General features: G+C 44.9%; 1 protein-coding gene across 1 annotated transcript; it reads right to left on the bottom strand.

Moving 5' to 3' along the window:
• Nucleotides 1–9,009: 9,009 nt before the first annotated feature.
• On the bottom strand, nucleotides 9,010–21,571 carry sucla2 (succinate-CoA ligase ADP-forming subunit beta). Its single transcript, XM_041056752.1, has 11 exons — nucleotides 21,455–21,571; nucleotides 19,233–19,428; nucleotides 17,784–17,883; nucleotides 15,572–15,734; nucleotides 14,515–14,643; nucleotides 13,582–13,720; nucleotides 13,254–13,415; nucleotides 12,538–12,680; nucleotides 12,241–12,361; nucleotides 10,850–10,938; nucleotides 9,010–10,314 (listed from the first exon to the last, which is right to left on the bottom strand). Exons 1-11 carry the CDS (start codon nucleotides 21,569–21,571, stop codon nucleotides 10,240–10,242), a joined length of 1,434 nt encoding a protein of 477 aa, XP_040912686.1. The 3' UTR covers nucleotides 9,010–10,239.
• Nucleotides 21,572–21,922: the final 351 nt, after the last annotated feature.

Raw genomic sequence — 21,922 nt, 5'->3', positions numbered from 1 at the left:
CCTCCCTCTCTGTCACTGAGTGTGCAGCTATGCTGTGAAATGACGTATTGTTGTATTTCACTCATTTTTCAGACGTCTTGTGTTGTAGATCGTCTGCTTTCGTTGTGTTACTTGTGCTGGACTTGTGGTGGATTTGTTTGCGTGACACCTCAGAGTTTCAGATGAGTGTGTGCTGACATATTTAATGTTAAAATCCAAATTGGGAAATGGTCCTCAGTGAAATCAGATTTCTGGAAGAAGCTCAAGGACATTTTTAAGTGTTGATTATCACATTTTTATATCAGAACATCTTTTCATTTGAACAGGCTTCCCCAGAGAGAACTCCTCTACACACAGCCCGACTCTGATTATCCGAGGACGGCGAGCAGGACGAGGTGGGAGGACGAGGAGGAGGAGGACAGACTGACATGTGCTTTAATAAAACAACTCATAAACACGGGCAGAAAAAAGAAGAGCTCGCTTCACTGAACCCAATCTCTCACACCCACAGTCACACACCCACAAAGATGCATTCACACAGCACAGACACACACAACCAGAGAGAAAGTTTCACTGTGTGTGTGTGTGTGTGTGTGTGTGTGTGTGTGTGTGTGTGTGTGTACGAGTCGTCTCCACTGAAACCAAACAGCTTAACTCACCACATCGCTGACACACAAACACACGACTCCGTCCCTCACTGAGTGATGTGTGTTTCATATTTAGATGGTCCTCCGTCCTCGCACTGAGCCGGCTCCCCCCTCCTCCTGCCTGCAGAGCCCCCGCTGTGACTCACCGACAGATTACACACAGTCCACAGCATCACTGCACACCCGTGCCGACCCGGCACTGTCCAGGTGACTAATGCCCGGTGACATCCAGCAGGCCCCCGCGCTGGCTGACAGATTTCAGCAGTGCTTCATCCACAGTCAGCTGACGTACTGTACGTCTGAGACAGGAAACAGAGGATGGAAGAAAAGAATAAAGAACAGGTCCAATTAAAGAAAGAGAAAAGAAATTAGAAATGAAGGAAAGTGAAAGACAAAAGGAGAAAAGATGAAAACGAAGCAAGAGGCACAGAATGAAAAGCACAGAGAACAAATTCATTATGAGAAGTTTGAACGAACGAGAGAAACAGACTAAACAGAAGGTTAAAAAAGACGAAGTCAGATGAAAAGGAATCAGAGACGATTCAAAGAGGAGCAAAACAAGAAAAGCAGGAAAACAAATGAAAAATCACCAGATTTTCCTTCATTGAAGTGACGTGGATATTCAGACAGGTCTCACCTGTCCTGATGATTCATACCTGTGTGAACCCAAACGTGTCTGAACAGTCACTTCACTGCTGCAATCGAATCCACTGATGTTCATTTCAATGAAGGGAATCTGGTGTAGAAGTTTGCTGCTGGAAACGCTGATGTGAACGGTCCTACAGAAAGAAAAGAGGCTGAGAGGTTGTCATGGTGACTCCATTCAGTCCTCCAGTCTGCTGCCGCAGTGGCTGCTGGGAAACGCGGGATAATTGGCCCCGTAAATAAAAGAGAAGCAAAACAATACCTCAGCTGAGAATTTAGTGGGCGCACACACACACACACACTCAGCAGTGGCCAGATGTTCTGGTGGTACATTGTGTGTTTGCTTTAATGAAGCTGTGTCTTTTAGACTGAAGACGGAGGTGAATGAGATCAGACCTGGTTCTTAAAACCAAGACACACACACACACACACACACACACACACACACACACACACACACACACACACACACACACACACACAAGAAGTTATGTGATGTAAAATTAATATTTAAGATTAAAGATTCTACACTATTTCTAGGTCAGCAGTCAGATTTAGGATAATTACCGAAAACTCAAAACGACCAAAGAGTCCAGACCGTCATGGACTTTCCTCCACCGTCATCAGGCTCAGCACAGACCAGGAGTCCTCGCAGCTCCAGTCCAAGCTCTCATTAAATCTAAGATCCTGAAACTCATCTGCGTTCACTCAGATTGTCGCTGATATTTCATTTGTTCTGAAAAAAATTAGAATTACATTGAAAATAGCTGCAGAGTTCGAGGGATGGTGACTGGTGGTTTCAGATCACTTACTTCTCTGCTGTGTGTTCATGTGCTCAGTGTGTTTGAAATTATAATCATTATATTTCCAAAATATCTTCATAGTTTATAGAGAACTGTTTAATTTCTAATGATTTTTTAAATTCAGCTGCACCGAAGCGTTTTAATGTGACGTGACCTACACTGCAGCCATTCTGGAAATGTAAAGCTGTCTTTAAATATTAAAAACATCATATGGAAGTCACTGAATACTTAATGGGTTGTTGAGTTTCCTGAAACAGGCCAGAAGGAGCAGCTCTTTACCTGGAAACGTGGGGAGAGACGACCGGATGAAGCAGCAGCTCAGCCTGAAGCTTTGACGCTGAGCTGGAGGGAGACGGTCAGTACGACCACCGTCACCTGAAGCAGCGTCCTGTGCCTCAGCATCAGTCATTTCAAACTGAGAGAAGTTAAAGAAGAAGCAGAGACAGAGGACGATGATCCAGACAGAAAACAATCAGACACATGACCCATGTGTTTAAAACCAGATGGAAGCTGCAGGAAACCCAAACCCAGAACTCTCCATGAGTCCACGTCAGCTGGACCTCAGACCTCAGCCGGATCACGTCTCATACAGAGCGTGACCACACACTGACGTTTGCTTTCCGCATAGCAACTGTTGCGTGGGAAGCCTGGGAGGCTGAGAGGTGATCTGTTCACACAAAACCATTTTTCTGTTCTCTCGATTTATTTTCAGACACTGAAATTAGAATTTGTTCCCTCGAACCATCAAGTTTTACCTTCAGATGAATTAACATCTGAAATCTGAGTCAGATCCAAATGTTCCCTCTCATACCTGTGTGTCCTCTCTCCTCAGTCTTTGTCCCCTCATGTAGAAGACACATGTAGAAGACAAGAAGTCAAAACATGTCAGAGGACAAAATGTTCTATTTATTTAATTATTTGGGCCAACAGATGTGGAAACCAAAGTTTTCAATATTAAATTCAAATCAGCATCATGTCCCCGTCTGTCATGGTTCTACAGAGATGACTTTCTGTCCCTCAGTCTCTCTGTCCCTCTGTCTCTGTGTCTCTCTGTCTCCCTGTCTCTGTCTCTCTCTGTCTCTGTCCCTCCGTTTCTCTGTCTGCAGACTCTGTGAACCGAGCTGCTCCGGGGTGTAATAACTCCTGGATGAAGAGCCGCTGGGCACCGGTGAGCTAATTTTAACTCTCCCCCAAAATGGCAAGAATTTAAAATGGTCCAAAATGAACATCTGCTGCAGCACCGACAGAGACACAGCACTGAGGAGGGACGTAACCGTGTCCACTAACTCACGGAGTTCACGGCCGTGTGAGCGATGGATACTGATATAGAGACTCTATTTCTGGAAGCCACCGACTGAGCCATGCCTCAAAGATGATTTCTCTCTCGCTTTCCCTCCTGAAAGTCACCTGTGGGGACAAACCAGCAGATGCTGATTCATCTGTGTCCACAGTCACATCACACAAATTTAATGAGATCAAAAGTAAACTTTTCTGTAAACACCAGAAACCGTGTGAACTGACTGTCAGACCAGGATCCAGCTTCGCCACCTGATCACCTGGAGAGCAGAGTCCTCATCACTGAAGCTTTGTCTGACTGTTGAAGGTCAGAATCGTTCTCAGTCTTTCACTTATTGAAAACACGTCACATCAGGAATCAGAAACTCCTGCAGGTTAAACTGGACGAACACTTTTAGCTCTGACTGAATCAACACGAAGGCTAAAAACAACCCATAATGCAACACTCTCTGTTGAAGACTGACATGGTGCTTTGGTTTATGAGTCATGATCAGACTTTTAATATTTAAATGAGACGGAGCAGACTGGCACACGCACAGGACAAATGATCACAAACCTCCTGAACAACTTTGTCCCAATAAACAGCATCTGAGCTAACAACTGAAAACATCAGCCGCCGCCGTCAGTCTGCTGAGAGGAGCCAAAATCTGAAATCAAACAAAGGCAGACGGAGCGCCGCAGGTTATTATACTCCAATATCTACTGTCAGAGGGACGGACACAGAAGCATTACACCTGTGATGTGTCTCATCAGTGGAGACAGAGGAGAGGAGGGAGATAAGAGGCTCAGAGGGAGAAGCAGAGCGTGGAGTCCAGAGACGAACAGCCAGTGATGGAAGAAGCTTTCAGGTCTGTGTTCAGTCAGAATTCTCTTTTACAAGTAAAAATCTTGTGTGAAAAAATCTTTCAGAGTAAAGTGAAAGCACAGAAGTATTTACAGTTAAAGTCAACGTGAGGAGTCGTTTCACCCGGTTTGAGGGTGAGACGTGAGACGTGAGACGCGTGTGTGTGTGTGTGTTCACCCCAGGCTGCTGGTTGTTCACATGCTGCACACGGGTGACAACATCTGTCTGTCCAGCTGTTTCCAGGGGTCACACTGCTTCTCCAGTCACACCTGCTTCATCAGTGTCTGCTAAGATCAAAGTGTGTGTGTGTGTGTGTGTGTGCGTGTGTGTGCGTGTGTGTGTGTGTGTGTGTGTGTGTGTGTGTGTTAGCCTTACATAAGCTTCGGCTGACCTGATGTAAAAATAACAGTAACAATATGGTTGAACTGTCTGAACCAAATGAAACGACAGAGAGTTTGGACCAGCACGATGTCTCAGCCTCACGTCCAGACTTTGGACCAAACTTTGAGTTCCTGCTTCCAAATAACAGGCAAAGAAACTCAAACCCACAAACATGTGGGTGGCCTCCCAGGTGATCTAACAGGTGATCTAACAGGTGATCTAACAGGTGATCTAACAGGTGATCTAACAGGTGTCTGCTCTGGAGGTGACTTGACCACGTCAGTGGGACAAAACCTGGAGGCTCCTTTCTGCACCTTTAAATTAGGTTTCAACATGGTCCTGGTGTGTGTGTGTGTGTGTGTGTGTGTGTGTGTGTGTGTGTGTTTGTGTGTGTGTGTGTGTGTGTGTGTGTGTGTGTGTGTGTGTGTGTGTGAGTGAGTGAGTGAGTGAGTGAGTGAGTGAGTGAGTGAGTGAGTGACAGATGCATCAGCAGGCAGCCTCAATTATCTATATTTAAAGAGACGGGGTCCAACTGACTCTTCTCCTTTACTCTGGGAAAGGAGACGAAAGCATGAAAACAGCAGCATGAGTCATCCCACACTCCTCCACCTGCAGAGAGAGCGACAGAGGGGGAGAGAGGGGGAGAGAGAGGGGGGGGGGGGGGAGAGGGAGAGGGAGAGAGAGAGAGAGAGAGAGACAGAGGGAGAGAGAGAGATCACCTTGTGGTGGTTGTGGGTTTGTGAACAGAGAATTAACAAAGGCTCCGTTTAAAGGAGCATTGTGGTGTTTGTTTTTTCACGTTTCTGTGTTCGGGTGCTGTTGACCGGTTTAATTCCTCTGTGAGCAGAATGTGGATCATGTTTTTGAGGTCCAGAATGAAACATCTGAACAAGCACAGGATGGATGGCAGATGTTCATGGTTCAAACACTCTGGTGATCTCCTGACATTTCCATGAGCAGGTCAAAGTTTTCATTTAAAATATCTCAGCATCCAGAAGATGGATTGTCAGAAAGATGTGAAAATTCATGGTTCCCAGAAGATGAATCCCTGTGACTTTAATCTGGTGCCATCCTCACATTACAAACTTCATTTTTCCAACGTCTTCGGTTTATATTTTTTATGGTTTGCGACAAAATGACTGAAAAAGAAATTCATGTCAAAGTCTTTGGATTCATCTTTGGATCTTAATCCTGCCAAAAAGCCAAAGCAGAACCTACTGAACATCTGACGCTTGGTGAAGGTTGATTTATTTCTCTGCTGATTTGCTCTCATGACCAGCAGGTGATAGGTGGGCGGGGCTGTCACGTCAGTGTGACAGGGAGCCAAGGGGACAGTTGTAGGTTTCAGCAGTGAGGATCACTTCCGCGTTCAAAAAGCTGCAGTTCCTCAGCTGCCGCTGGGGGCTGGCTCCAGAAGTGAGCAATTCTCCATTGACCCCCATGTTAAAATAGCCAACTTTACAGCCTAAAAAAACATATTTAGAGCCTGGTACATTTTTTGTTTTTGGTCACTATTGATAGTTTCCACCTCCGTGAACACTGTGGGGGGCGGGTCCCATAGACAGGCACTGGCAGTTAGCTCTTTGCTAAAGCATCGGCTGGGCTAGGCGGCTACATCCAGAGGCCTGGTGTCCAGTGTCCGTGTTTGTTTGCCAATGTTCGGATAGGTTTCTGTGACAGTATGGCTTGTTGTAGTGTGGACTGTACTAACCGACCGTCGAAGGAGTCTGTGTTGCAGTTTTTTCTGTAAGTAAATTTCTCATTATTTTACCTGGATGTTTGCGCTAATTAGCATGTATTAGCATATTTTGCCGCTGGCTTATGGAGGACCGCAGCTAATGTTAGGAACGCTGCTGCGGTGTGTTCCGTGCTCTCAGAGTCCGTTTATTGTGTGAATACTAGGCTACAATTTGATTTGGTCTCATTTTTCTGTTTAAAAAGTCCGACACTGCATGGACAGAGCAGCTCCGTCAGTCAGCGGCTGCTGTTGTTTGTGTGCTGCTGTAACTGTAAGTGGATAGTGGATGGAGGCAGCGGTGAAAGCCGGTAAATATTAAATATTTCTCCGAGCTAAGTGGGCGGGTTCTCGGCCGGCTGACCCGCAGAGTAACCGCCTCTTCGGAAAGTACACTCCCACTAAAATCCAAGATGGCGCAGCTCCAATGCCCAAAACCGACTCCCCGAAACTAATGGGTGACGTCACGGGTGCTACGTCCATGTCGTACAGTCTCTGCTGGGAACACCTGGACTGATGCTCAGTCTTTATAGGAGCTCTGTCCCTCACGCAGCCGCTCACTCTGTGGCTGAACTGTTTCTTTCATTGTATTTCATGAGCAGGTCGTGACAGACATGTTGTATTATTTAGTATTTTCCTGCAGTTTTAATGTTCGATGTGACGTTTAATTTGTTTTCACTGGAAACAGAAGCAGCTTCATCAGCAGCTTGTTACAGGCTGATTAAAGAACAGGAATCTCTTTGTCTTTCAATCAGTTTCTCTCTCGGCCTTTGATGAATTCAAATAAATGTGACACTGTTGACTCTAATTTAATAAGACACAATCTGATGATGTGATGTTAGACAGATGGTGCTGTGATCCTATCAGCCAGGAAGCATCTGCTGCTGCGTCTGGTTTCTCTTCCCACCGATCACAGTCTGAGCGTTCGCTCAGAGACCAGCATCCGCATGTTTCACTGTGAAACATCCAAACCAGCCATTTCCATCCTGAGAGGTGTGTTACTGCTCGAGAGACCAGAGCAGGTGTGGCCCCTGATCTGTGGAGGACAAAGACAAATCATTCGTCTGTTTCTCTTCAGCTTTCCTCTGTCCATCCAGAGTGACAGTGCTGGCAGATCAGTGACCGTTTCCTGCCTTTAATTCAGTGTCAAGTCCGAATATTTACAAGTGTTCATGCTTTTGGATTGTGATGAAGCATAAACGTGATGATCCTCTGACGTTTCATCGAGTGTCCCACACCTTCCCATCAGCCTCAGCTGGTCTTTGTGCTTCCTGCAAAGCATCATGTTAACATGCAAAACCAGGGTGACGAGAGTCAGGAGGACCAGATGCAATGAGTGCTGTCTTCAGTCTGAGACACACTGAGACGGACTTGGAATGTACCATGAGGCGTTTCCACTATTTTGTCCACCGCCTGTGAGTTAGCTACATGCTGTGAAAGTGGTGTAAGTAAGGGCCTCGGGCTTTTTCCCTTCACAGCTAAAATAAATGGTGGCACAGATTCAGTTCAGTCTGGTTGTGATCCAGCAGAGACTCTTTCCTCTGCCGCTCACAGCCCACTTTAAAAAACGAAAAATCCCTCATCAAGTTTCATATTTTAATTCTAAATGCAGCAGTACGTTTTCAAACATGAGCGAGGTTCATTTATCACAACAGCGTTTTCTGCCTCAGTGGCCTTTTCATCTCTGGAATAACACGACAGCAAGTATGTAATGAAATGTCTCGTGTACAGTCACGGAGGATCAAAGCTGAGCCTCGTGTCGCGGCGAAGGACACTGTGGAACAAAAGGCTCAGGCAGAGACTTCAAAGCTGTGTGTGTGTGTGTGTGTGTGGTGGCAAGATTTAATTTGAGTAGAGATCCAAACAACAGGGACTCCTCTGATGACTTAACCCAGCATCAGATCCGTTCTGCTGTCTCAACCAGTCAGACACTGTCGGGTCCCAGCAAACATGCACAGGTACTGGTCCACCTGCAGAAACCTGAACCCGACAGGTCCAAACTACCGGGGACAGCCCTCAGGTCTGATTACTGACTGAGCACTTCATGTTTTACCAGCTTTTATAACTGAACTATCACTGAACAGACCAAACATTAGATTCAAACTGGACAAACAGGATGTGAGAGTCTTTGAGGAGGAGGAAGACGAGGATCGCCGTGTGTCTGCTTCCATGAACAGTCAACAGCATCAGCCTGCTGAAAAACTCTGAACAACCACTCAAATAATCAGCCAGACTCCAACAGGAAGCTGTAATCAGACCGAGCTCCACGAGGGTCACTGCAGGGCGGGAACCGGACCAAACGGGAACAGAACTATTATTAAAACAAAATGAACAAGTCCGCGTCCACGCTGTGGACTGAGAGGCCGTGACGCTCAGAGAGAGAGACAGAGAGAGAGAGAGAGAGAGAGTGACTGGTTATAGGTCTTAGCTGTGTGTTGCTCGAGTTGCTTTCTTGACAAGTTAGATGAGGAGATTGATGCCAGCCTCATGTCTGTTGGACATGTGAGGGACAGCACCGGTCAGCTTTCAGTCAGAGTCCTTGGTCATCATCATTCCAGGGCAGTTTTACTGCAGACGTCTGTTGAATTCTGAGTGAGAGTGAATGACACGTGTGCGGAGGATCCTCTGGACCTGGATCAGAAAATGAGTGGATGGAAAAAAAACCAAAGCACGGGACGATTGGTGTCCTCTGTATTTATTTTTTCTTCCTTTCTCATTCTCCATGAGGAGCATAAATATTTTACAGAGCGAGAACATCAGTTTGGTTATTTACAAGATATAATAAATGACGTACAACTCACAATGTCGGCTTGTGTTTGGAGCACTGGAGGAAGAGGAGGAGGAGGAAGAGGACGCGGAAAAGGGAGAGAAAAGAAACAGCTACAGTCATTTTACCTTTCTGCTGAGAAGACGCTGCCCGCCTCGACTCTGATGTTACACACACGCGCAAAAAAAAAAAAACCAGCTGAGAGAAAATGGCTGCCATATTGTGGCATGATGGCAGACTGAACACGCAGCGGCTGTAAAAGTCCCTGTTCAACCCTGAAGCAGCCGAACGTCCCACAAAGGCCGATACAGTAGAACCACAGCAGCTTCTGTCTGAGCTGCTGTGGTGGGGTTTTAAAACTGAGGCCGTGTGACCGAGCTGACGTCACACGAGTTTTACTGTGTGTCTGCAGGACTTCAGCTGTTTGATGAAATACTTTGACAATTCGTACGTGAAGGGAACGAGTCAGTTCTTTATTCTGTTACATTCGTGTTTAGAGACAGCACATTCATGCAGCACTACGTGTGTGTGTTTATGAAGCTGATGGGATCACTGTCCTTCCTCCTCAGGCCTTTCCAGCCGTGTTTTACTACCCTCTCTCTGTGACGCCAGCTTTCTGCAGCTGCTCTGGCTCCTGTCTCACAACTCAACCCACCAAATAATGTGAGTGAAAGCAGCTTCTTCACTCACTGACTCTGAAATCAAACAGAAGAACGCTTCAGATGCTCTGCTTTTATTTTTCCCAACAAGTACCAAGTAAATGGACTGGAGTGTCCCTCACACTGTGGGGGTGAGTGGAGAAGGTGAGGGTGCGGGGGGTGAGTGTAGAGATTTGTGCGTATCAACTCAAGTGCAACTGAAGTCAGAGGACAGGTGGGGGGGACACGTAGGGTTGAGACAGGTTAAAAGGAGACGGCTCTCCTGGTGTCGCTGGACGTGTGTACAGTCGTACCATCATACCACAGAGTCAGAAACACAAAACTAAACTTGTCTCAGGTCGTCCCCACTCAGGCGTGAGAGGATCATCTGGTTGTGGCTTTTGGGGGAGGAGTGGTGGGCCGCTATGGGTGTGTCCAGGGTGGTGACGGGGGGGTGGGGGGTGGGGGGGGGGGGGGGTCAAGGAGGCCAAAGGTCCAGGCTTCTTAGATGGGCAGCTGGAAGGTGATGTCCACTTGAGCTTCCTTAGCCAGTGAGACGATTTCAGAAAGCTTTACAACCTGAGAACGGACAGAAGAAGAAACAGTTCTGATCCCTCACATGTTTCAGATCCTTCTTTGTTCCTGGCACAGCTCCCTGCAGCCTCTGGCTTCATTCTGCTTCTACGAGCTATGAAAATCTATCATCAGGCTCCATAAAGTTGCCTGAGTTGCGTGATCCATCACAGTAAATATCAAGTCTGCATCCATTTTTGTTTCTGAGTTACGTGACTGCAGCTTTACCATTAGGCTGCTTTTAAACTGAGGCCTAAGACTTTGGCCTTTTAATACGTGAGTTTGTGGATGATCGATGTCTTTTTCTATTCCAGCTTCATTTTGCTTTATTTCACTTTAAAATCTTATTTATATGCATCTTGTTTTTTCTTAACGCCTTTTATGTCTAATGTGACACGTGTACTTCATGTAGCATCATGAGTTTCATCCACGTTGACTGGGTGAGAACAAACAGCACAGAGCTCAACCAGGGAGGCTCTCACCCCCTCACTTACCTGGTGCATGCGTGTGTGTGTGTGTGTGTGTGTGTGTGTGTGTGTACCATTTTGGCAGCTTCATCCAGGTCGTCACAGGCCAGGATTTTCAGTGGACTGGCAGCGATCAGAGCTTTAGCGTCGTCCACTCTCGTCCCTTACAAAACAAAAAAGATCAAAGATTAAATGCATCGTTTATCTGGATGAACGGTCACGTTTACATCTGCAGTTCTAAATCCAGAGGAAGGCAAATTCATACCCAGGTACGTTTTTATATTTCATATACTTATATATTTATGAAGTTCATTGCATAACTTACTTTTTTATGTTGCATTTGTGGCGCAAACATCAAGACACAGTCACTGTGTGCTTGATAACTTGGAAAATAAAAACAGATTCGGATTCGGATTTAGATCCTTTAAAGTAAAAGCAGCAGTAAAAGTCCTGTAATCCAGTTTTTACTTAAGTAAAAGTCTAAGTGCTCATCATGCAGAACATCTGCGTTATATTCCACCTCTGATTTTAAACACGTTTCTGTTGCTTCCTTTTATTTTCTGTGCCGATTATATGACAGGTTTTTAAACTTAAGAGTTAAGAGTTTTTAGGCCTTGTCCAGTTTTCTTCCCCATCAGCATCTTCACAGTGGCACACAGGGAATTTCAGGCTGGACGACCTGAAGAAAAACGCTTCTGTAGTTTGAATTTAAACAAAATATGTAAAGAAGCACTTTTGCAATTTAAATGATAATTCAATGCATAAAGAAGCAGCACATCTGCAGCTTAACTTCTTAACATCACAGCACAAAATATTTCCAAAACAGAGAAGCAGAAAGTTTCACCCTGAGGAAAACAGAGAAATGTCAGCTTCATTTAGGCTCCGAACACGAGCAGGAACCGTTTCTGAGTCTCGCACTGAGCCACGATTTCACTGAACAGAGATGTGAATCAAACTGGCAGAGGAATTTCCACCAGCGATGGATTCCCTTCGCGAGACCTTTCTGATCACCAGTATAAATCAACACGTGCACATGGATCATGGAACATCGTGGAACCACAGTGACCCACAGTTCATCTGACACAAGCTCTCGGTGCTGCCAGCAGCTTCCTGTTAACCCATTCAAATTAAAAGTCACACTCAACAAGCCGGGATTCACTGGTTCATTTATGTCCTGAAATATTTTTCTTCTTCGTCCTTCACAGTGATGTTTGAGCTTCTCTGCGCAGAGTGACGAGGAAAGTTTCCCTGAGCTCACATTAAACCTCACTTTAACACCTGGACGCACCTGCAGCATTTATAACATCACAAGTGATGTTGTTACCATGTCTGTGAGGACCGATTTACACCACCGCAGTGAGGACAGGGTAGTGTTGTGAGGACAGGGCAGTGTTGTGAGGACAGGGTAGTGTTGTGAGGACAGGGCAGTCTTGTGAGGACATTTTGCTTGCTTGCTGTGTTGTACCTTGTAACCGCACTACGATGGGGATCTTGAGGTCCAGGTCCCTCACAGCCATGATGATGCCCTGGGCGATCACGTCACACCTCATGATGCCTCCGAAGATGTTGACTAGGATGGCCTGAACCTGAGCGACGCCACGACACACACCAAACATTAAACCACGACATTTACACTTATGTTACTGTCACTACAAGTCAGAATTAGTGTTAGCTACCGTGAAGCTATGCTGCGCTAACATAATGCTAGCATAAGAGGGAGCAGTGTGACAGCCTGCTGAATCAGGAGCAGGTGTGTTCTTACCTTCCTGTCAGAGGTGATGAGCTTGAAAGCCTCGGTCACCTGATGAGCTGTGGCTCCTCCTCCCACATCCAGGAAGTTGGCGGGCGTGCCGCCATGGAGCTTGATGATGTCCATGGTGGCCATGGCCAGACCTGCTCCGTTTACTAGAAAGGACAAAGCTCCAGGTGTCAGTCGCAGTAAAAAGTTTGCCGAACACAGACTGCAGTGTGAGCGGGAGTATCTGCCGTCAGATCCAATACTCCTGATTATTTAAATGATGAGTAAATATGTGTCAGACTCACTGAAGTAACGGCTGTGACCTGCTTCATCTGACACAACTCATTTTTCATGAGCTACTTGATCCAAATACTGAAGGCCCTGGTTCAAAGCTGCTCAGATTACAGGCTTAAATTATTGATAAGATATGAATCAATGTTTAACTGGGAAAATGTGACTCCTGCATGAATATGACTCGATCAGTAACAGAGAAGATGTTTCACTCTGCTTTAAAGAGCAAGTTTAATTCTGGCATAATGTTGTTCTCATGCTATTAACATTAATTTAGTGACAGCTGATCTGATCTCAGCCACTTGAGCAGCACAACACACTGTGAAGTGATGAACTTCATTTCAGCCAATACTGATCTATTTAAATATGTCAGGATCAGCCCGGTACAGATACCGAGGATCAACATTTCCAGTTTATATTTGATACCAAAATCAGCTAAAACATATTACCCAAGCAGCCGATGGTTCCATCCAGGCCGATGTAGTTGAGGTCGGCCTTGGCGGCCTGCCGATCTCGAGGGTCCTCCTGGGTCCAGTCCTGCATGTCGAACACCTTCTTCTGGCGGTACGCAGCGTTGGAGTCAAAGTTGATCTTGGCGTCCATGCACATCACTGTTGACAAACGGACACAAGAGGTTTTGGCTTCAGCAGAAGAAGATTAACGTCCAACAGCCTTCATGTCCCGAACACCATCTGCAGCTGCGCTTTGTTCAACAGTGACAAAAATTTGATGTTGATGTGGTGGTAGTACAGTGTGTGTGTGTGTGTGTGTGTGTACCGATGCCAGAGGAGTCCTCCACCATGGGGTTGATCTCGACCATGGAGGCGTCGTATTTGATAAACAGGTTGTAGAGTTTGACCATGTTCTCCGCCGCCTCGTTCACCAGTGCCGGGGGGAAGCCCATCTTCTGAGCCACCTGCAGCACCACAAAACATTTCATCGCACAGTTTCCACCTCCAGTAATTTTAAGAAAAAAAAGATCAACATCCATGAATAAAGTTTTGTTTTTCTGCATTTTACATCACTTGCTATGATTTTTGTTTCAGAGGAATCCTGTCCACACAGAGGACACTGCAGGACTGCGATCCAGTGGTGGACTTCATGAAAAACCACAGAGTCAGGATATACACTGTAAGTCAACAGTGAGTCCTCAACTTCTGCTTATCCATAGATATTTTATACTTTTATAACACTCTGTTATTACACCTGTTTTTTCTTCCATATCTGTGGATAAAACTGTCTGAGAACATGAATAAATGTTTTCTGTCATATCAGTCAAATCATCCTCCCAAACTAAGAGGATATTTTCTGCAGTGGAGGATTTTGAAGGTTTGTGTGTTGATAAAAACAATCATCAGACAGGAAACTCAAAAACATAATGATTATTTCCAAAGGCTCTGCCAATTTCATCAGAAATACAGGCTGTAAAATACAGGGAAGTTTTTTTATTATCAAACGCAAAATCTTAAATTCTATGAAACATCTTTCTTTAGGATCTAAAACACAAGACTCCGTCTCTGCTGAGAAGATGTTCTGGGACCTGAGACCGGATCTATGAGACAGAGACTAAACCTGTGTCCTGTTTAGAAAACAGTTTCCCTTCCTGTGATTTCCACACGCAGCATCCCACCCTCCTCCTCCTCTCCAGACGACACAGCTGGAACATCTCCACACTGTTTTGTGACTCCTTCCATCTACTATTGATTGTACCTTGATAGCCTGCTCCATCTTAATGCCCTCCACAATGTCAATGGGTTCCTTCACAATGGCGTCTGGATTTTCTGCTGCAACATCTTCAATGTTCACGCCCCCTTGCGAGCTGCCAATCAGGACAGGGCCCTGCAGAACAAAGGAGCAGGTGATGAGGACACTTGGTAACAGTTTCTGCTCCATTTCAATCAGAAACTCTGTGAAACTTCAATTTCTTGGTTTGAGTTTCAGATTTTGATTAGTGAGATTTTAACTTTCAAAAAAGAAAAGCGTGTTTAAAAGTTCTGTAACTACAAATATCCTTCTCTAAAATGCCGCTTGAAAGTCAGATGCAGATTCATAAAGTCTCTGCAGCATCGTTAAGTCTACGTCCATTCTGTTCTCAGCTGGTTAAACACACAGCAGCAGGACTCACTGGAACCTGAGGGGATCAAACCTCTGACCAAATGGTTTCAGGATGTACAGACCCAGTGACCACTTCATTAGGTACACCTGTCAAATCTAATGTGATCCAATCCAACAGTTCAGCCACGAACTTCATCTTCACAGTTTAAAATGTTCAGTTTTGATTGAGGAGCTAACAATATGTTTATCAGTGAGGTCATAGTCTGGATGCATTATACTGTTTGTACTATGCATTTACAAACATGGCGGGGGGGGGCATTAGATTCTGCCAGCATCACCTTTGGTACTGTGCTGCCACCTGGTGTTAAAATTCAGCATAACAGATAAAATTACAAAGGAAGGAGAATATGTTCCTCTGCCTTCAGCTGCAGTCTGGATTATTATTCATCATTCATCATGTGATGGTTATTTTTCTACATTTAATATTAAAAACTGCAAAAAAAAAAAAAAGCAAAGTAAAGTAAAGTAAATAAAGTAAATTGTAATTTGCTTGTATATGACTTTAATCATTAATTGATCATCAAAATCGTTGGCAAATAATTTTGTCGATGGACTAAAAAACTGATTGACTAATCACTGCAGCTGTAAACACAGCAGATCAGACCTATCAATACACAAATGTGTGTGTCTGTGTGTCGCTGTGTCCTTTCACCTGGTAGGACCTCTCCATGGTGATGGCGAAGTAGTACTCTCTGCGCGGATACCTGCGCTCGCAGATGAACACCTGGTTGCAGATACGACCCGCCTCCCCGGTCTGCTTGGTGTACAGCTTTCGACCAATCATCTGGGAGGAAATGTCACGGGCCTCCTCTGGACTGGAGAGGAAGAGGAGGAGGAAGAGGAGGACGGAAAGTTCACGAAGTTAAACTTGAGACTTTTTTATATTTTTTATATCTATTTTTAATAAATCTACACTTGTCCATTCAGAGCTCGTGAACATTACAGCTGTGATTTGTTTGAAAGCTTTACAAATTCAGATTTTTGCAAATGACTCTATATATATATATATATATATATATATATATATATATATATATATATATATATATATATATATATAAAATCACCGACCTGAATTGGAAAATCAGTTTTGATTTAAAAGATGTGAGTGCATCGGTACACCTGTAGGATGAACCGGCCGATGGCCCGGTTGCAAACTTATAAATCGGTTTAATGTTGTTCCCTGTCGGCGTCTCCCTCTCCGACTCTCTCGCGCACCTTCCCATAACACTCTCGCGAGACGTCAGATAGCCCCGTGTTTGCGAGGGAAAAATAAAAATGTCCGACACCGACACCATCTACAACACACCGTCAAGTTTACAGTCAAAGGTGTGGAAGAAATTTTGATTTTGTATGAGAAACGGAGCACCGGATAAACCCGCAGTAAAGTTCACCGGTAGTACGACAAATCTCAACCCTCACTTTGAGACGACACGGGGGAACAGGCGATGAGGAGGCTAGCATAGCTAGCACAAAGACACGACGGGACACAGGCGTACAGGACTTCTTCCAGCCGAAACTCAGCCACAGCTCGGCTAGAGCCAAGGTAATAACTGCTTCAGTAACCCGGTTCGTTGTTAAAGATCTGAGACCATACTCTGTCGTGGAGAACGAGGGCTTTCAGGACATGATAAAAACACTGGAGCCCCGTTATAACAAACCAAGTCAGCATTTCACTGATAAGTGCGTGCCAGAGCTGTGTAATAAAGTAAAAGACGAAGTCAAAGAACAGATGTCTAACACAGAGCGAGTGGCAATTTAAATTAAATTCAATTAAAGTGTTATGTTTTACCTCAGTAGCTTATTGTTCTTTGATCTGAGGCTAAACAAAAGTTTTCGTTACTTCACCCTGTTCAGCTGTTTTTTGGCTTTAATTTGTGCCACTAATGATTTTGAATATTGTTTGTTTTTCATTGTCAGAGGGGCTTTGTAAAGTTCTTACAGTGCAGTATGTTACACTAATAAACATGACATGTTTCTGAATTCACATGTCAAAAGTTGCAGATATACTTGTTCTCTAATCTTTGACAAATCTAGTGGAAGGTGAGTAATGCCACATTTATAGTTCTGACTTATGTTAATTCATAAAATGTCTCATTGTAAATTGTACAAGTTGTAAATTGTCTACTTTAAACAGGAAACTGTCGGGTTGTGACATACCCCATCGAATCGAAGCGTATCGTAATGAAACTGAATCGTTCCATTTTAAAATGCGTCGTTACTGAATCGTATCATACCCCTTGTATCGACATAAGTATCGGATCGTCTTATATTGGACAGATGCACACCCCTAGTGATAATGAATGAACAGTGTGACACCCGGACATGTGCATGGATGCAGCCTGAAGAAGATTTTCATCTCTTCCTCCACGTTCTTGCAGCTTCTCTGCAGCTTGTTCCTGCCATGCTGGTGGCATGTGGCACGTAGGTGGCACGTAGGTGGCATATTCCAGCTTCAGACAGCCAGCAGTCAGTGGAGCCCATTAAAACTAATGAAACACTTGAATGACATCTGCAGCAGCTCAGCTGTTCCACAGGAAAGTTCAAACTTTACTCGTGTGTTTCTTTTCTTGAAAAGCAGGTGTTTCAAGCCTCTGAGGAGAAACACACACTGCTGTGTGGAGAAGTAAAATCAGATGGAGGTTGTGATTTTTACTGACGTGAGTCTGTTCAGCTGCTCTGAGGTTGGACTTCTGACAAAGCAGCTGCTCAGCAGGTGTTTACTGTAGTATTAAACCATGCTGCTGTTACCACAGTAACCACTGGTGTCATCAAACTTTAACACTCAGTGTTATTCGGCAGATCATTGACCGATGCCGGTCGGCATTAGATTGGAGTTTGAGGACAGAGGCTGGATTACTTACGAGTAGACGATCCTCACTCCTCCCTTCAGTCCACCCTCGAACGTCCCCTTCCCTCTGCCACCGGCCAGCACCTGAGCTTTCACCACCAGGTCCTTCGAACCTGGAAAAACACACATTTCGATCAATGAAATGCTGTGCACTAACTGTGAAGATGTCACCTTTGGCTCTGGGAGACTGTGATGGACATTTTTCAACAGTGACGACGGAGACAGAGGTCAGAGGTACAGATCTGCAGGATCAGGTCTGTTGGCTTCAGTCTGACGGTGCTGATGTTAAAACTTATGCAAATCAGATCAGAATCTGAAGCTGTTTCAGCTCAGAGTTCTGGATCAAGAGCTCCAAGATTTGGATTTTGCAGTTTGTGAAAAATCAAGTGTAAAAGTCAAATTGACTTTTGTTCCATCTGTAATTTGACTGTGCCAGAAAATATCAAATCAATATCAATCAATAATCAATATTTCAGAGTTTCTGCACTTTGCTTTGGAGAGAGAAGACTGTAAAGGCAGTTTAAAGGTTAGAGAACATGGTACAACTTCTTAGCATCCTGGATTCATGTCAGTCGAGTGTCACCTGACACCACTGAAGGAGAAGGCGGCCATGTTTAGACTGGCTGGCTGTGTGTCAGTCTACATATTGAACAGCCTTGGCTTCAGCTATTTAAAACACACACACACGTTCTTGACCTGTGTCAGGCCGGGTCAGTGAGCTTTTTTGGTTCTGACTTAAATTCTTATTCAGCTGCTTTTAACATTAGAGAACTTTGGCTTCTTTTATTAAATGAAAAACAAGAATTTGAAGAAAAACCTGCATCTGTTCCAGATTTAAATTTGAGATCTGATAAATTAGAATGTTTTTCAGTTTTTCTGCTATTTTCCAGACTAAATTATACATTGTTTATTAACAGTCACTGTTTGCAGAACTTGTATTTGAACATGAATCAAATATTTTGACTTTCAGAAACAAATCCATGACCAAACTGACAAAGACAAAGAAAGTGGGAAACTCCTTAAATCCAGTAAATTCCTCTGCAAAGAGAAGTGACAGATCAGACCTCTGCACATTCTCTGTGCACCAGCGTCTGCAAACAGCAGCTTTGTTTTGAATTCCTTGTTGTGCTGCATCTGACAATCATCGGCTGATTATTTTCTCGATTAATTGTTTAGTCTAGAAAACGGCCTCCGGCGACGTCTTCAGAACGTCTGTTCTGTCCGACCAACAGACCGAAACCTGCTGCACATCCTTCAGTCTGAGCAGCTGGAACCAAGTATTCTGCATGTTTGTCTGAAAAATGAAATGATTCATCGATTTTTAAAAGTTTTTGATTCACTTTCTTTTCATGAACTAACTGGTTAATGGTTCCGGTCCTCACCCTGGAGGAAGACGAGCATGTTTTACCATTTTTCCAAACATAATCAGCTGATTATCAAACTGATGCTCGGCGCGGTTTACCGATCTGCTTGGCCACGGTGTAGGCCTCCTCCGAGGAGCTGGCCACCATGCCAGCGGGCACAGAGATGCCGGCTTCTTTCAGCAGCCCGATGCTCATGTACTCGTGTAGGGAGAGGTTCCTCTGCTGCTGCTGCAGGTGGGGGGGCTGTGGCTGAGACACATGGCCTCCAAACAGACCTGAAGGACCACCGAGAACCTGGAGGAGGAGAAGAGGGAGGGTGACTTTAGATGAGTTACCACCAGAAAGGAACTTTCTACCGCCAACTACCAGAGAACCAGATTCTTTAGAACCGACTGCCCTGAGATTCATGGCACTCAGAGGGAGCCTGCTCATTTTTATGACCCCCTCTCTTTCCCTCTAGCGCCACCATCAGGTTCACGTTTGATGTTTCAAATTTAAATTTGATCCACCTGTCATTAACACACAGCACAGACTGAGAGATGCATCTGTAAAACCAACAACAGCTGAAGAACTGAGAGCAACAGGTGGGGAGTCTTCACACACACACACACACACACACACACACACACACACACACACACACAGTTTGTTGTCCTGTCAGCAGGATAACACAAGCAACAGTGGAAACTTGATGAAGGATATGAAACCAAGTCAGTGGTTCAAATGTTTCTCAACACAACTGAATATCTCAGTGTTTACACAACAGGCTGTTCATCTGCTGCACAACCACACACTGCATTCGAAGCCAGACAAAAACAGACACGAACTCGGGTACAACAACAAACAACAGCTGTTTGTGTATAAGTATACAGCTGACAGATTAGATTAATTGATTAACCAAGAAAACACACATATTAATTGCTAATGAAAATAATGGGTTGCAACCCAGCTCTGCACTTTATTTCAGCTGATCCGACCAGTCTCCTGTCAGGGGGACACTTCTGTCCTCACCACCTCTCACATGTCTTTTAACCTGTGTCTTGTTTGCTATTGACAGCTACAGTAAACACAAGTCGTCAGTCTCAGTCCTGAGCAGTTCAAACAGCTGGTGAACGAGCTGAGTTGGTCACGTGACGGACTAAAAGACGATCTTTGTTAACCGCTCGCTCCATGACGTGTTTTTAATATCTTGCAATAAGACCTGCAATTATTTGTTTTCATATCCCACTTTTTCAACAGATCCTACCAGTTTATACCAATAATTCCTAGTGATATAATTAATGAATTAACTGTGCATTAATTTAATTAGGCCCAGGTGAGCTGCAGAAAATGGATTCACCCATTACAACGATTAATGGAAGTTTATCTAAGACTTTGCTAAAATCTTGACCTGTCCACGATGAGCTGATGATTCTCCAGCTCCTGCAGCAGCAGCAGTGACAGTGTGAGAACTTTTAGAATGAAATATAAAAGAATAAAGCAGCAGTAATTAGAACTGGACTCGGGTACCGTGCTCTGGTAAATGTACTTTGACACATATCATCACTGGTAAACACTGAAGGCAACTCAGCTGAAAATATCTGCATCTTTATAAACTGCTTCCTCTCAGACCTGGATCATTCTGTTGGGACAGTAAGAAGATAAAGTTCATCGAGACTTTAGAGAAAATCAAACCGAATCTTTAAAGTGAAGAAAACAAAATTGGGACTTTGAAAAGCGGAAAGCTTTTACACCCTTGATCTGCAGTATATCTGCTGCAGTATCTCCCAAATCTTTCTGATCCATCTCGAAGCCCAGAATCAAACATTCATGACTTCTCTTGTTTGCAGCTGCTGTGACAGTAAATGAGTGTGAGAGCCGCAGATTTATGGTTTTCGTGCCTGCAGGTACGGTGAAAGCTGGACTGTCTCCCCGAGGCTGAGCGGGTTTGTCCTGTAACTGTGAGAAGACACGGCCGGACAGATGCGATGGCGCAGAGCTCAGGGTGGAGGTCACGGAGCAGCAGCTCCCCGTGATCACCGCACACATTCAGCTCCTCACACCGCCGATGTGACCGGATGAACAGAGGCGGAGCGGATCGTGTGGATGCCGGCAGCTGTCTGTACTGGGTCAGTCCAGCTTAGCAGCACTGTCAGCTTAGCAGCTAACGCTAGCTCCCCGCTACTTAGCATGTTAGCCAAAACAATCGGAAACTCAATGAATGTCAAATTTGACCCTGTCACTGTTTCTTTAACTGTCGTCGTCAGGGAACACGCAGCGCGGCCACAGACGCCTCCTCCGACAGCCGGAGACCTTCGCTTCAGTCTGGACACAAACTCACCTTGGAAGCGGAGCTGATCGTGTTCCTGGCCCCTGAATTTCTCAGGCTGGCCGTCAAGCGGCCACAGATCAGGGACGTCGCCATGTCTCCCTCTAGAGCGGAGTAACTACTGCGCATGCGTCGTGAACTGCAAATTCGAGTTCCCCGTGCTGCCTTCAGGCTGTCGGAAATTATAGAACCGTTTCAAAATTAAGGCTTAAAGTAGACCAGAAAAAATGTCTGGATGTGTTAGGGTAGTTAGATGTCACTGGTAAACATTTACTCATGTACTTGTACGTAAGAGCAGTTTTGAGATACTTAAGTTTAAGTTTATACTTTATTAATCCCTCAAGCTGGGGAAATTATTCTCTGCATTTTACCCACACCAAGTGAACGAAACACACACACAAGCATGCACATGCACTAGAGACCCTGGGGCAGGGGGCTTCCCGAGGAGGAGCCCGGGGAGTAGGGGTAGATTGGTGCCTT

Source organism: Toxotes jaculatrix, chromosome 15 (genome assembly GCF_017976425.1).
Source record: "Toxotes jaculatrix isolate fToxJac2 chromosome 15, fToxJac2.pri, whole genome shotgun sequence".
NCBI lineage: Eukaryota > Metazoa > Chordata > Actinopteri > Toxotidae > Toxotes > Toxotes jaculatrix.
The sequence above is the reverse complement of the archived record's forward strand: the minus strand, read 5'-3'. Positions and strand labels throughout refer to the sequence as shown.

Bases quoted from the DNA above. Each gene is read 5' to 3' on its own strand.
- sucla2 (XM_041056752.1), bottom strand. From the start codon at position 21,571: ATGCGCAGTAGTTACTCCGCTCTAGAGGGAGACATGGCGACGTCCCTG. The intron at 12,681-13,253 runs GTAATATGTTTT...TGTCCTTTCTAG, and splicing joins TGGAACCATCGGCTGCTTGG to TAAACGGAGCAGGTCTGGCC. The intron at 12,362-12,537 runs GTAAGAACACAC...GGCGTCGCTCAG, and splicing joins TCATCACCTCTGACAGGAAG to GTTCAGGCCATCCTAGTCAA.